The sequence below is a fragment of the Hemiscyllium ocellatum genome, chromosome 21 (assembly GCF_020745735.1).
Source record: "Hemiscyllium ocellatum isolate sHemOce1 chromosome 21, sHemOce1.pat.X.cur, whole genome shotgun sequence".
NCBI lineage: Eukaryota > Metazoa > Chordata > Chondrichthyes > Orectolobiformes > Hemiscylliidae > Hemiscyllium > Hemiscyllium ocellatum.
In genome coordinates this window covers 62,388,557-62,405,074 of record NC_083421.1, presented here as the reverse complement: position 1 = coordinate 62,405,074, position 16,518 = coordinate 62,388,557, and the positions used below count along the sequence as shown (strand labels likewise).

The 16,518-nt window shown below is 40.2% G+C and overlaps 1 protein-coding gene across 2 annotated transcripts in view; it reads right to left on the bottom strand.

The window, feature by feature from the left end:
• Positions 1–2,514: 2,514 nt before the first annotated feature.
• Positions 2,515–16,518, bottom strand: part of LOC132825934 (cip1-interacting zinc finger protein-like) — a 70,446-nt gene continuing 56,442 nt past the window's right edge. For both annotated transcript variants that reach the window (XM_060841586.1, XM_060841587.1), the window contains 3 exons: positions 15,763–15,814; positions 11,970–12,091; positions 2,515–7,348 (listed from right to left, as the gene is read on the bottom strand). In XM_060841586.1, coding sequence (XP_060697569.1) covers positions 6,644–7,348; positions 11,970–12,091; positions 15,763–15,814 — 879 coding nt within the window. In that variant the 3' untranslated portion in view covers positions 2,515–6,643. The remainder of the gene's footprint in view (positions 7,349–11,969; positions 12,092–15,762; positions 15,815–16,518) is intronic.

The following is a 16,518-nucleotide window of genomic DNA, read 5'->3' as shown; positions in this document are numbered from 1 at the left end:
TCTTCCTGTAGTTCAGATCCTCCAACCCTGGCAACATTGTTGTAAATCTTATCTGAACCCTTTCAAGTTTCACAAAATCTTTCTGATATGAAGGAGACCAGAATTGCACGCAATATTCCAACAGTGGCCTAACCAATGTCCTGTACATCCACAACATTACCTCCCAACTCCTGTACTCAATACTCTGACCAATAAAGGAAAGCATACCAAACGCCGCCTTCACTATCCTATCTACCTGCAACTCCATTTTCAAGGAGTTATGAACCTGCACCCCAAGGTCTCTTTGTTCAGCAATACTCCCTAGGACTTTACCATTCAGTGTAGAAGTCCTGCTAAGATTTGCTTTCCCAAAATGCAGCACCTCGCATTTATCTGAATTAAACTCCATCTGCCACTTCTCAGCCCATCTGGTCCAGATCCTGTTGTAATCTGAGGTAATCCTCTTTGTTGTCCACTACACCTTCAATTTTGGTGTCATCTGCAAACTTACTAACTGTACCTCTTATGCTCACATCCAAATCATTTATGTAAATGACAAAAAGTAGAGGGTCCAGCACTGATCCTTGTGGCACTCCACTGGTCACAGGCCTCCAGTCTGAAAAACAACCCTCCACCACCACCTTCGGTCTTCTACCTTTGAGCCAATTCTGTATCCAAATGGCTAGTTCTCCCTGGATTCCATGAGATCTAACCTTGCTAATCAGTCTCCCATGGGGAACCTTGTTGAACACCTTACTGAAGTCCATATGGATCACATCTACTGCTCTGCCCTTATCAATCTTCTTTGTTACTTCTTCAAAAAACTCAATCAAGTTTGTGAGACATGATTTCCCACGCACAAAGCCATGTTGACTATCCCGAATCAGTCCTTGCCTTTCCAAATACATGTACATCCTGTCCCTCAGGATTCCCTCCAACAACTTGCCCACCGCCGAGGTCAGGCTCACCGGTCTATAGTTTCCTGGCTTGTCTTTACCGCCCTTAAACAGTGGCACCACATTTGCCAACCTCCAGTTTTCCGGCACCTCACCTGTGACTATCGATTATACAAATATCTCAGCAAGAGGTCCAGCAATCACTTCTCTAGCTTCCCACAGAGTTCTCGGGTACACCTGATCAGGTCCTGGGGATTTATCCACTTTTAACCATTTCAAGACATCCCGCACTTACTCCTCTGTAATCTGAACATTTTGCAAGATGTCACCATCTATTTCCCCACAGTCTATATCATCCATATCGTTTTCCACAGTAAATACTGATGCAAAATATTCATTTAGTATCTCTCCCATTTTCTGTGGCTCCACACAAAGGCCACCTTGCTGATCTTTGAGGTGCCCTATTTTCTCCCTAGTTACCCTTTTGTCCTTAATATATTTGTAAAAACCCCTTGGATTCTCCTTAATTCTATTTGCCAAAGCTATTTCATGTCCCCTTTTTGCCCTCCTGATTTCCCTCTTAAGTATACTCCTACTTCCTTTATACTTTTCTAAGGATTCACTTTATCTATCATGTCTATACCTGACATATGCTTCCCTCTTTTTCTTAACCAAACCCTCAATTTCTTTAGTCATCTAGCATTCTGTATGCCTATGAGCCTTTTCTTTCACCCTGACAGGAATATGCTTTCTCTGGATTCTTCTCATTTCTGAAGGCTTCCCATTTTCCAACCATCCCTTTACCTGCGAACATCTGCCTCCAATCAGCTTTCAAAAGTTGCTGCCTAATACCATCAAAGTTGGCCTTTCTCCAATTTAGAACTTCGACTTTTAGATCTGGTCTATCCTTTTGCATCACTATTTTAAAACAAGTAGAATTATGGTCTTGTTGCAGGATGCCTAGCCTCTAACATGCCACTGTATTTATGTGGCTAGTTTAGTTTCTGGTCAGTAGCAACCCTCAGGATGTTGGTATTGGAACATTCAGTAATAACAACACCTTGAATATCAAGGGCCGATGGCTGGATTATCTCTTATTGGAGATGGCAATTGCCTGGCATTTGTGATATTAATGTTACTTGCCACTGCTCAGCCCAAGCCTAGGTATTGTCCAGAACTTGCTGCATTTGGGCACTGGCTGACGATCCTTGAGTGGTGCTGAACATTGTCCACTCATCAGCAAACACGCCGACTTCTGACTGAATGAAGGGGAGATCATTGACAAAGCAGCTGAAGATGGGTGGGCCTAGGCCATTATCCTGTGGAACTCCAACAAAGATGTCACGGAACGGAGATGACTCATGTCCAACAACCAGAACCATCTTCCTACGTGCCCAATTCTCACTGCTTCCCATTTTGCTAGGACTCTTTCATATTAAGGGCAGTCATTCTAACTTGAAAAATTAAGCAGCAAGAAATCTCAATCTACAGGTGAAGTGCAAAGAATTTCTAAAATTATCATTTATGTTTAGTGAGATTTTTAAATATATAGCAAATTGTATTTGTACTAAAATGTGACTGAAGTTTTTAAAACCTCTTTGCAACCAATTCAATCACTAAAACAAACATCTTTCTGAAATTACAGTGAAAACAGTTTTATTTCGGAGAAGGGAAAACGACATTATTCACAAACAGCAACATGAAATGACTTTTAAAAAATTACTCAACATTATAAGGGACAACCATCTTCAAAAAACAGTAGCATTTAAATGCCCCATTACTCTAAATACACTGAACACTGTCCGTCCAAAATATTCCTTTACTACAAACCCAATGTCATGTTCTTAAGAGGATTTGTTAACTGCTAATGATGCATTTGTGACATTTTACAGATCAGCTTGGTCAAGGATGCATAAGACAGATTAAAAAGAGTATATGCACTGCACTGTATACAGTGGTTCTACCTCCACAAATGAGTGTGAATAAGGTACTGTCCGAATGACAGAAGCAATTTTCTTGGTCGTTATCATGGATGAAGGACCCCAACATTTGAACCTTTGTTTAGTCCAGCTCAGGGAGATGGAATGAGAACCTGATGGAGAACTGAGTCAGTGTGGTGCTGGAAAAGCACAGCAGGTCAGGCAGCATCCGAGGAGCAGGAAAAGAGACGTTTCGAGCATAAGCCCTTCGTCAGGAATGAGGGTCATTCTCGATTCTCCTGCTCCTTGGATGCTGCCTGACCTGCTGTGCTTTTCCAGCACCGCACTCTTCAACTCTGATCTCCAGCATCTGCAGTCCTCACTTTCTCCTGATGGAGAAATGGATAGTTCATTTGAACAAATTTCCATTACATGGCATCTCAGTTTGAAATATTGGGACCATTTGGGAAGAAAATTACATAGGAAACACAAACAAAACGCTGGAGAAACTCGGCAGCATCTGTGGACGCGAGAAACTGAATTAACGGTGAGTTTGGTGCCATTTCTTCAGAACCAAGTCAGTCACATGGATTCAACATTAGCTGTTACTCTCTCCACAGATGCTGCAATATCAGTTTCTCCAGTATTTTTCATGTTTGTATCAGTTTTCCAGTATCCACAGTATTTTGTTTTCATTAGAAAAGGCCCACATTTTATTAACTCCAGGTTTTAACTCTAGTATAAAGAATTCAGCTTTTTTCTTCCATCAGGTTCTCCAAAAAAGGTTTGAAGTAAGAGCAACTGAACTAAGAGCAGGTGACAGCACTGTGAGACTACAAACATCACATCAATTCATAAGTGTTTATGACACTAGATTCTCAAATGACTCATCTGAGGTGGTGATATGACAGTCAAAAATAGCAGATGCTCTGATGTCTGTACTGCCTTTACAGACTGCTATTCGGAGTATTTAATTAAAAGGAATACAGAGAACCATGTACTGTGATGAAGCAAACACACATTCTTTTCAACAGCCATTTGAAATGAAGATCTTCCATCTGATGGAGGACAATGGCCCTTTCACAAAGGAGGTTTGAGTCTGGGGATAGAGGAGTATCGTCAAGTGTGAACAATCCTGTGCAGAACGTGCTCTCGATTCTGGTCCCACACGGGGACTTGTGTCAAACTGTACAAGCCAAATTGGTTATGGTGATAATTATCCCCAAACTTTTCTTTAAAAACACACCTAACACATTCTTCATTCTACTGGTGTTCCACTGTACTAAAGGGTCCTGTATGAACCCTGACAGTGTACCTGGTAGCAGAATCTAATGTTCCAGATTCCAGTTCTGCCTTGACTCTATCGTAGAGTCCAGAAATGTTCAGTCTTCGGAGTACATTAAAGTACAGGGATTGATGGATTTTTGGATACTAAGATATATAGCTGGAAAATGAAGTTAAGACAGAAAATCTGCTATGACCGTTTTTGAGTGATGGAACAGGACAGATGGGTCTGCTCCTGATCCTATTTCTGGTTGACAACTTCTTTATTAAATTAAGAACATCCTATGTATGTCTCGGACCATGTGTACTCCTGGGAGCCCAACCCTTAAAAATACAAGTGTGCGCGCATTCAGATGAGAAATGTGGTGACACACAAACAAGTGTCTCATACACCTGTATGACCTCCTCTCTCAACCTCCATCCTCAGTCAAAATGAAGTTTAATTGCTGCTCTCAAAGGGGTTACTTAGTTATAAAATCAAGTTGTGTTCTGTTGTTAAAGTCGTAGTAAAGTACTTCCTTGACCTACTGCAGCTTAAACTGGGACACAGGACTCTGGGTTGGGGTACAGGGCAGTCACTGCTCAAGGACAGTCATGTACGCCGAACCAAGCCAGAGAAAGCAGTAATTTCTCCATACTTTAGGATTCTGTTATTTCAAGGACAGCTGACTATTTTGGACACCGTGAAATGGGCCCCTCTGAAGTAGTAGTTCATAGGCGCAGTACAGTTTTAAAACAAGTTTACTGGAACACTGAGTGAAACAGATTCAAAATTTAAAAAAAAAATCACTGGTGGCACTTCTTGGAAAATTGGCTGGCACAATTAATGTTTGCATTTGCATCGCCATATCAACAGACCAAAATAAAACCTAAAAGTCCTTCCCAAGCCCTGTACCAACCATCACCAACTATTCTACCCATTCTGTACCTGGAGTACACGGTTCCAGGACTAGAAAGCAAAGGCTATGCTGGATTACAAACGGCAGGGGCCAGTCTTGTTAAATACTGCTGTAATTTCACACTTCAATCCCACTACTGTCATGGCATTACGTGGCATTACAGTTAGACCCCCCCAAATAAGGTTAACAGCTTCTTAGTGTGCTCTTTGGCCAAAGGGAGATTTTCTTAAAGTAGCTGAAGAGATGGTGCCTTGTCCAAGGGATCTCTCCGATGGACAAGAACAGCAACATCCAAGGCACACCATCCTGATTTGGATATGTACTGTCTTTCCCTTGCTATTCAACATGCTGAAATTCCCTCATTGTGAGGACAAATGTGGAAAGACGGAGAGCAGCCCACTATTTTTTTCAAATTACCTAGGGAGATACAATAAATGTGGGTTTATACTATCACCCACATCCTTTTGGTCATTAAAAATAATGCTAGTTTAGTTATTGGTCAATAAAGCTAGAATAGTAATATCTAATGTTAATGTCAGAACTGCATGCTTTTTAGTGGGATCATGTAGCATCAGGAACTGATGTCTAGAGAAAGGGATTCAGTGAATTTGTCGAAAAACCTTTTTCCCACAAGCCGCTTCATTTTAATCCATCATAGCTGATTCCAAACCATGCAAAAGAAACACCTTTATGCCACCCCCAACCCATAGCTCAGGCAAAAACACTTTTCTCCCCCCCAAACCCTTACTTCACACTGTGCTGATTTAGCTGAAAACCCTCACTTCAGAAACCCCAATCACTCTCCCATAACCTCCCCCCCACCTTCAGGAAGAAAGGACAAATAGCAACGAGTGCTTTTGGAATCAATACTGGAAATTATGCAACAACCTTGGTAAGTCTGTGAGTGTATGCTACATTATGTTTCTACCATCTGTAATGCAAGTGTACAACTTGCACATTGTGCAGATAATCTGTTATTGCTCAGTATGAAAATCAGTTAGCTATCTTACAGCAAATGGAAGTGTGTTTTTTCTAATGTTTAAAAAAGTGAAATCCACTAATCAGGATTTAGCAAAAGGATTCCATTTTCTACTTCACACTCAGTGACAAGTTTGCTATGTACTACAATGCAATAATCCACAGCAAAGGGCTCCAAGTAGGAGCACCCTACTTGGCCATGCTACACCTTAATGTCTTCTATAAGCAGTTGCTGATTTGAAGGGAGGCTTTTTTAAAAATAAAAAATCGGGTTTCAAGCCTACAAGGAATTACTTTGTTTTACAATACCTAAGATTCAGGTATCAGCAGTGAAGGACAGTATTCAAACAGAAGGAATTACCCAGCTGCAGTATAAGAAGTAAAGACTGCAGTGATGTTACTTCCAAAAGCAAACACTGAAGGCTAATGCTCTAAGTTACAACACTAAAATCTTTGGAGCATTTAAGTTGCCTCTACTTTACAATTCATAAGAAGGTGCTAAAATATTTTTGAACAGGTACTGCATTGAGACACTACAGTTTATAATCAGCAGTGGACTTGCACATTATCTTCCCTCACTGATGAAAGAAAAATACATTATCACTGATAGACAGTCCACTGTGAATCTAACAGTGATAAATCCACATTTATCCCAACTGTGGTAAGAAAGAAAGATTTGGATCCTTCATTACTTCTTCCGTCTTGCAGAGAAACGACGGCCTCTAGTTGCCCTCCCAGATCTCGTTTTGGGGGTATTGAATTCCAAGGGTATGCAATCAATTACGGCCTCTGCATCATTACTTTCCTCTTTGACAGTCACTCCTTCGCATTCCTTCTCAACCAGGGGCTCCTCTTCACCATCCTCTGTCTCACTAGGTTCCTCAGCCTTGGTCAAGCTTAGGTCACATTCTTCATTTCCATCCTGGTCATCATCTGCAGCTTCACTGCCAGTAATAGAACTCCCTTCACATTTCTCAGAAGCAGACACCTGTTCCACTGCTAAACTGGTACTGCCCAGTGCTTCATTGTTTGGTGTAGGGGTCTCAATTAGTTTGCTAGCAAAAACTGTGACAGGTGCACTCTCAGAGATCTCTCCAGTTCCATCACTGGAGTTCTTCAGCTGGAGATTCTGAGAAGGGGAAGCACTGTCCTGGCCCACGCTGGGAACAGCATCATCAACACCCAACAGTGTTGGAGCCTGGATCTCAGCATTAGCACTCACCTCCTCCGTTTCAGGCTCGCTGGCAGCAGCTTCAGGAGATGTTGTGTCAGTGTTCATCTCCTTCTGACCTGATTTGTGATCATCTGTTGAACCAAAGCTACTCACCCCAGACGGAGCTGGGTCTTGAGCAGAAGCTGATGAACAATCTTGGGCTCTTTGTGCTTTGTAACCCTGTTAAAAAAAAGTAAATACAAAAAAAAATAAACAGGGAAAGGCACCAAATGTTTGGAAGTCTCAGTTACAAAATGCATGCTTTAGGTCAATTTAGTTTTTTTGATGCTGATTGTAACACTTTTATAAAAAACAATGCCTTCCTTTCTAAGTTCCAATGCTGTGCTGTTCTCTGCCTGAGTATTCAGAGAAGTGATCTGCTCCTAAATCTGCTAATGCTACAAAATTGGTGAGAATGTTATTTGTTGTCCAGTTTTTTGCTGCACTTTATGGGAGCTACGTGGTTTCTGTTTAGTACCCAACACAACACAATCCATTGCCTGGGAAGGAGCCAGAATCCTACGAGCTCAGTCCTTCAACTTATGTGATCATTTTCAATTATCAGATGACATCCATCCACCAAAATCCGCAGCCCTCTCATTCACCCTGCTAATACTTAATTTAAGATATTTATTATTTCAGAGCATTTCAGATCTCCTTATCCAACCTCTGTAATCACCTCCTGCCATAGAATCTTCAGGGAACTCAGTATTCATCTAATTCTGGCATCATGCATATCCCATTTGAATCACTATATACTAGTTGACAGCTGCTTAGACACAATAACTCTAGAATTTCCCACCTAACCCTCTCTAACTCTCACCCCTCTAGTCTCCTTTAAGATATTGCTTAAAACATATTTCTTTGAATGTAGTTTTAGTCTCTTGTTGTTAGTATGACACGTGCTTTGCTGTCGACCTTTGATAAATTTCCTGTCTTTAAAATATGCCCAATATGCTAACAGATTTCTTACATTCAACTGAGAATTCCATTTAAATACTAATGCCAATGAAATGTTTTTCACAAAATCACATTTTTAAGAATCACAGAGATGTACAGCATGGAAATAGACCCATCGGTCCAACTCGTCCTTGCCGACCAGATATCCTAAATTAATCTAGTCCCATTTGTCAGCACTTGGCCCATATCCCTCTAAACCCTTCCTATTCATGCACCCATCCAGATGCCTTTTAAATGTTATAATTGCACCAGCATCTACCATTTCCTCTGGCAACTCATTCCATATATGCACCACCCTCTGCGTGAAAAAGTTGCCCCTTAGGACCCTTTTAAATCTTTCGACACTCACCCTAAACCATGCCCTCTAGTTATGGACACCCCCAACCCAGGGAAAATACCTTGTCTGTTTAACTTATCTATGCTGCTCATGATTTTATAAACCTCTACAAGGTCACCGCTCAGCCTCCGACACTCCAGGGAAAACAGCCCCAGCCTATTCAACCTCTCCCCATAGCTCAAACCCTTCAACCCTTTTCATTAACAAAATCCAAACCATTTGACTCTTTAATTCATTCTTAAAATCTTACAGCCAAAAATATTTAGAATCTTAGAAAAGCACAGCACAGATAGAGGCCATGTAACCCACAGTCTGTATTGGCTCTTTTGAACAGCAAACAATCAGACCTTCACTCCTCTCTCTCTTTCCCACCTTTGTCTATTGAATACCTCCTGAATTTACTATCATATCTGGCTGTGCATTTGGAATTATAAACATTTATTGGGTCAAAAATATCTTCTTTATGTCATCTTTGGTTTTTCTGCCGATCACCTTACAATCAGTGCTTTTTGATCCTGACCATTTAATAACCTGGATTGGTTTTTCCTCATTCAGTTTATTATATTAAACAACTCTATCCACTAGTTCCCAGTTTTGCTCCAGAATTAATTACTGGCCAGAACTGCATCCCTTATACTTCTCTATTCAGACTTGTGCCTCAATGCTATTCAGTGTTTTCACCATGTAACAGATGCAAATTTTGCGATGAGAAATTCTGTGAATAGGCCTGATCTCTTAGTTCCACAGATGTGTGTGGCATTGGATGAGCAGAGATATTCACATTGAAATGTATGTTTTAAAATAGACATCGACTGGGAACCAAAAAGAATGGATTGGTTGACCTCTTCTCTGTTGTTGCTCTCACCATTTCTGAACCTCACACAATAAGTTGAAAGTTAATAAAGCCATAAAATGCATTTTGGATCTTCTGGGAGTTCATGTCAAATATGAAGCATAAACTACTTGCACAGGAACAGGCCCACGATGAAATATGCTGCAATGCAACTTCTTTTCTTTACACAAAGCAAAATACCGCAGGTGCTGGAAATATAAAATAAAAACACAAAATTCTGGAAATACTATACAAGCATGGTAATATCTGTGGAGAGAGAAACGTCTGATGAAAGATGAGGAAAGAATGGGAGATGGATCTGGGTGGAAAGTTCTACAGAGAGTCAGTGTGGACTTGTTGGGCTGAAAGGCCTGTTTCCACACTTTAGGGATTCTATTATTCCAAAATTCATATACCAAAAATGTTGACCTGTTTTTGTTTTCGCCCCTCGCAGATGCTGCCTGACTTGAGTATTTCCAAGATTTCCTGTTTGGATTTCAGATCTCCAACATCCATAGCATTTTTCTTTTATCTGAATCTAAAGGCGGCTACTTTTAACCTGGCATGTATCTCACTCTGTGAAAAGAGGTACCACCAGTGGCCTCAGCACCAGGTAAACACAGTACACAATCAGCAACTATAGACAATGAAAGTACAAACTACAGTGCAGTACTGTCCAAACTCTTCTGAATTCTAGGTCCGGGTAATGCCATTTGAGTGTCTGCGATCAAGCAAGGTTAAGAGATCAGAAAAGGTCAACAACCCTCCCTCCAACTAGGCTTAAAAATTCAGATTGAAACCTCTGAAAACAAGCCAATAACAAGGTGGAAAATTAAAAACACTGCTTCCATTAACCTCAGTGTATGGAAGTTTAAAACATATGGCAATCTGCCCAACCAAAGCCCAAGTACCCTTGGTTTTGTCCTTGTTTGAAATGAAATGGCCTAGAAAAAGTAAAAGATGAAGATTTAAGGCTGGTAATAAACCCCCTACTCAAATCTGGGTAACAAATACAATTATAAATTCTCTGGATAAGCCAGATTTGTTTGCCCTGCAAAAATAAAACTATGGATGGATCAAGCACATCAGTCAGTACGAGTCACCTACTGACGCTTAGCTTAAAAGACATGGTTGCACCATACATTTCCAGACAGGGACACAAACAAAAATTTGACTGAATTTAAATCCCAAGTCTGCTCCACTTGTATTTTGTGGAATTAGCTCCTAGTTTTTGTGATTAGGACAGCACACATGGGAGTGGAAGCAGCAAATCAGCCCTTAATTGAAACGTAAAATGGACAACATAACATTTTTCCTTAATAATTGCTTTTGCAGAACAATTAACATGTCAAGAGAGATAATGCTGTAATGTTGACTTGAAAGGAGAGATGTGAAATCACAAGGATTTGGAAAAATGGCAATGCGTTTCAACACGACAGACTTTAAAGTACAGACCACAAACTAGACAAGAGCATTGAAATGAAAAGTGAAGCAATATGGGACAGATGACTATTAAGCTGCAATACAGCACAAATACCTCAAAAGTAGAAGAAATGACAAAACCCACAATGCAAACCAACATCAACAGAAACAGTTCAAATGAAAAGGTGAATGCATAATGGGTCACAGACTTGCTCCAATTTTCCTTCTCAAAGGTACTTGTGTTTAGTCATTACCATTTCTCACTGAAAGGGAACTCCTTCACAATTACAGATAGCTTTAAAAGACATCCAAGTATCTGGCATATAGGAACAGATGCAAAGCAGAGCTAATCTTGTTTGCCCAAACAATGTACCTCAAACCCAAATTCAATAAAATTCCTTTGATGCAATGTTTTCAAACATATCACACTCTGCTCCCACAGCCTTTCAGTCCCAAATGTGATGGTTTTCCCTGATGATTCAAGCTCATGAACAGACTGAGCAGAGATTGATGAAGCAGGTTCACAATATTTCATCCCTTTCCAGTTTGGTATCCAAAGCTAAGATTCCAATTTCTAGGATTGCCAAGTTAATCAAAGGACAAAATGTAGGAAGATTAAATGTAAACATACTCCTGGTCATGTTAACCTGTTAATGAGTAGAGGTACACTGGTCTGGGCAAAATCGGAAGCAGCATGGTACAAGTACCCAGCAACAAACACGTGACTAACTTTATCAAACAACAGCAAAAGACTAAAAAGCTCAGAGCTTTTAAGCTTAAATGGGAAAAATCTTAACTATTATTACAGTAATAAAACTGGATTCAAAAGAAGGGACTTTAAAGCAAGTCTGAGACAACGGCAAACACCAGAATTAGAAGAGCAAAATGCTGACAGAGAGAGAGAGTGATAGAGAGAGAGAGAGATAGATCAAGAGAGAGTGAGTGAGATAGAGAGGGTGGGTGGGAGAGAGAGAGAGAGTGAGATACAGAGAGAGAGAGGGGGAGGGAGAGAGAGTGTGTGGTAAAGCAGGAAGGAAATGGGGGTGTGGTGAAGAAAGAGGGGTACAACGTGGGGAGGATAGGAGTAGCCAAGAGTGAGAAGAGAAAGGTAAGTAGGTAGAGAAGAGAAGGCAGGAATAAATGAAGGTTGAAGAGTGTAAAAATGAAGGAAAGAGACAAGGTGAAAAGAGAGAAAAAGGATACTAAGGAGAGAATGAAACACAGGCCACATTATGGAACAACCATCTAACCTGAAGGTTCTGAAAATGCATCAGTGACTTGCAGTGGGTAAATCTGGCAGTGGACTCAGAATGGTAGAATTTGTGACACAGCTTGCAGAGGAAACCGGTCACAGGGACCACAAATTCCTGGCCTGTGAAGGGGAGGGGAACCAAGACGATCACTGTATGTTACATTGAATGTGCCCTTGTCATTAAAACACACAAAACTTATCAGAAGTAAAAAAAAAGGTAATGCATACAAGAGTTTTGTTTTAAACAAAAAGTCAGCTGTATAACAGTTAACAGAAACTAGGCTCTCAGCCTCAGTCAGCATGATTAGCATTTTAGGATGGCAATGTGCAAAAAGCAGAAATAACCTTTCAGAATTCAGAGATGCATGGATGTGCATTAACAAGAGGAAAGCTTTGCAATGATATCATAATGGAAAGCCACAGGAATGAGTCTGGATACATAGATTTATGCTACAGAAACCAGTTTCGACAGTTTACAGCACTAATTTATCTGCACTAAGTAGATAAATAGTAGATGCTTAGAATGGGCTAAGTAATGAGAGAATAATTTTTCAGATGAGAAATCTAATGATGTGTATGAAATGGTTTGAGATAAGATAAAGGTAATCCAATTTTGGAAAAGAATCTGAACTTTAAAAGAAAAGTCTCACTCAAACTTGTTTCCCAAGGGTCTGTTGTGCAGTGTGAGAACTCAATGGCTATGGATCCAGCAGTGGTAGTTAAGGTAAAACTATCTTCATTGATCAATTCTCCAATGAAATTTTTTTTAAAAATTTGAACTTATAAATTTTGTGTGCTGAAGGTGCGTTTATGCAGGACATGCAAAGGCCAAACACAAAGGTGAACTTTTAATGTCAGGGCTGATGGTGTTCATTATAAGACTAGGTTACATTAATTTGTTCTGTATAGACTTGAGCTTAGAAGGTTGTAGAGTCATCCAACAGGGATGTTTAAAAGATTTCAAGAATTTGATAGGTTCATTACAGTGAAACCGATTCTGCTGGAAGAGGAATCCAGAAGAATTAGAACTAGGCCATACAAAAGCAAAATTCTTAGACACTTTTTCATACAAAAGACAGCAGGTGTCGGAATCCTGCACTCCCTCAAGGCTGCGGATGCTGGCAGTCAATCTGACTTTTGAAAGTTGAGAAAGATAGATTTTTGGTGGATTTGGGGGATCAAAGCTGGTAAAGAGAGTTAAAGTTCAGATCAGTTACAATTTAATTGAAGGGGTGGGGGGCAGGCTCAATGGCTGACTCCTATTTCTAAGGGTGATCAGTTCCAGGAAAATTTTGCCAACTGCTTTGTACTGGAGGACGGCAAATAGTGAAACAAGTAATTCAATAGCAGTGTGCACTATTGGATGCTGCACAACCAGACATTTGTGCAAGTATCTGGGACTCACTAGTCCTGGAACTCTCTTCGATTGGACCAAAATTGTGGTCCTATTGAGGGGATACAAGCATTACAGAACACAGACATCTTCACCCAGGAAAGTTACACGAGAAGTCTGGGCCTTCCCTTTCTAACAAATCAGACTATTCCCACTCTGCAAGCCAATAACACAAGGTAATCTCCGATTAACTATCAAATGAGGTACAGATTTATCTCTGTTTATATTAACCTGACAATGCATCCCCTTCCTCCACAGCATTAACGTTTAGCATGTCATCATTGCCTGATTCTGCACAGAGGGAAATTAATGAATCGCTAACTGAAAGAACAAATTAGAATGCTGCACACTGAGCCCAAATCATTTTACTTAGAAGCTTGGTTTTATTTTTTTTAAAATGGAGGGATCTGCTGGCATTAAAAAGAACTTGATCATTTTAAACCACTGATGTTAACCACAACACACAACAGTCTCCATAGGAACAAGCATTTTAGCAAAGATAAAAAATAGCTAAAAACAAAAACATCAACATACCAATTTCTTTGGCAACAAACATTTGGAGAGACTCTAAACAAGATAATCCCTGGATCCGTTTCTCAGTTACCAATCACCCTCAAACCATTTTCACCTGGCTCCTCCAAACAAATGGGAAAAACTCATGGACTTCTTTAGCACCAAAGCCAACAAGACTAAGATGAGCCACTGAGTGGCATCTGCTGTGTCGTTTGCTCTCCCACCTTGGTTCTTTTTTTCTAGTTTTTTTTTGAAAGATGGTGATGAGAAATGGGTATCACTGGCAAAGCCAATATTTATGGACTGTCCTCAACTGACCACCAGAAAGTGGTAGTTAACTAGCTTCTTGAACTGCTGCAGTCCTCACAGTGGACATACTCCCATGATAACATGTTTGTAATGGTTTGGTACAACTGATTGGCCTGGTAGGAGAAAGTGAGGTCTGCAGATGCTGGAGATCAGAGCTGAAAATGTGTTGCTGGAAAAGCGCAGCAGGAGATTCGACGTTTCGGGCATAAGCCCTTCTTCAGGAAAGAAGGGCTTTCCTGAAGAAAGCCTTTCCTGAAGAAGGGCTTATGCCCGAAACGTCAAATCTCCTGTTCCTTGGATGCTGCCTGACCTGCTGCGCTTTTCCAGCAACACATTTTCAGCTCTGTTTGGCCTGGTAAACCATTTAGTTACTAGGTCATAATTACAAAACTAGCATTTTTTTTTATTCCAGGTGCTTTCTAAAAACAACTAACTGAATTTAAAATTTCCCAGCTACCATGTGCGATTGGAATTTTTTTTATCTGATGAATTAATGTAGGCCTCCAGATTATTAGTCCATTGACAAAGACCCTTACAATTGGTTGCCCTTTCATTAATGCTCATGTCCTCTCCTTGATTGTGGAAACCAACTGCTCTCTCAACCCTATTCCCACTTATCTGCGGAGCACCCAGTTTGCTTTCCTGGCTTCTATGCCAATTGACACTGGAAATAGTTTGTTCCCCTCCCTTTTAAGTCTGGAGTTGTCCCTTTATTTGCTACTGGCCTAGACTCCAAGCTCAAGCTGCTTCACTCATTAATGATTCCACCCCACCCTACTCCAACCTACTCAGTCCAGACTGGAACCTATCCTTTCCATTATCAATAATACCTGCTTCCATCTCTGTTATATCGCTCATCTCCAGCCCTCTGAGTCTAATGCTGCTGAAACCCCCATTCATGGTTCTATTTCACTGAGGTATGCCTATTCCAATGCTCTTGCACCCTCCATAAACATGAGCTCAGCCAATATTCCATCACCCAAATCCTGGCCCTCACCAAGACCCAACACCACTATTCCAGTTTCCAATTCACTAAGGCACAAATTTAACATTTTTATCCTAGTGCTCAAATCCATCCATGATCCGGTTTTAACATAATCTCTGTAAATACCTCGAACCATTCAACCCTCTGAGAATTTTGCATTCCTCAAACTCTTTAGACCCTGCAATGGCAGCTGTAACTTCAGCCACCTAGCCCTGACCTCTGTTGTTGCTCCCAAAACCTATTTGTTTTTCCTTTCTTCTTTTAAGAAGCTCGTTAAAGTATACATCTCTTCACCATACTTAGTCATCCGTCCTAAATATTCTTTTAGGCATAGTGTCAATCTTTGTCCACTTACATTTCTGGGAACTGCCTTGGGGCATTTCACGTGTGAGGTAAACACAACTGGATGTTACCAAGTAAATTCATTTGGTTTAATTAAAATTGTTATGAAATCGGAGGTTAACAGTTCTTTTACTTACAGATTCAAGTATCCATATAATTCTCTAATGTGTTATTTAAACAAACTTAATAGATTTTAATGTGAAAAAAAGCAATAAGCAAAATACATTAGCTTACTTCTCTTGTACTCACCATACACAGCCTCAGCATCATATGGCTCCTTCTCAAACTCTGACAGCAATGCCTAGATGTACAAAGCATATGTTTACTTTTTCCTCCCCTTTCAAAAATGTACATTTTATTCACGAGGTTATAAAATGCCATGCCATTTCAAGAAAAGCCAAGCAATTAACAAAATTCAAGTGAAAAAGGGTTATTTGTTCCACCAAGCTTATTTTATCCAGTTATTTAAGGATATTTCATCAGAGAAATTTTACCTGCTCCCCAATTCACACACAATCTTTGACACCCTAATTTAAGATCAATTAACTCCTTGTTCTCCTCCCATAAGCAAACACGCAGTAGCGATTTACCTATGACTTCTAAACTTGCTCTAAGGTTGTAAACTTTGGAATTGAGGTATGTCTAACAAACACTGTCAATATCGAACAATTTATAATGTCAACCTCACACTTTCAATACTTGAAAAGCCTCTGTGGTGTCTCTGCAGTTTACTCCTCCACAGTAAGTTTTGAATCAGACAATTATGCATTTCCCACCTCTGAATCCAGTGACTCGTATTAACTCCCAGTCTCAAAAACAGCTTAGAATTTTAAAATTCTATCTTGTTTCAAATCCTTCCAATGTCTTCACCCATCACAATCTCTGTAAACTTTTTCAACTTGATAATTCTCTGGGTTTTCCATGTACATCCAATTCTGCACACCTCCAATTATACTAATAATGGTGGCTGTGCCTTCAGCTGACTCAGACCTAAGCTGCTGAATT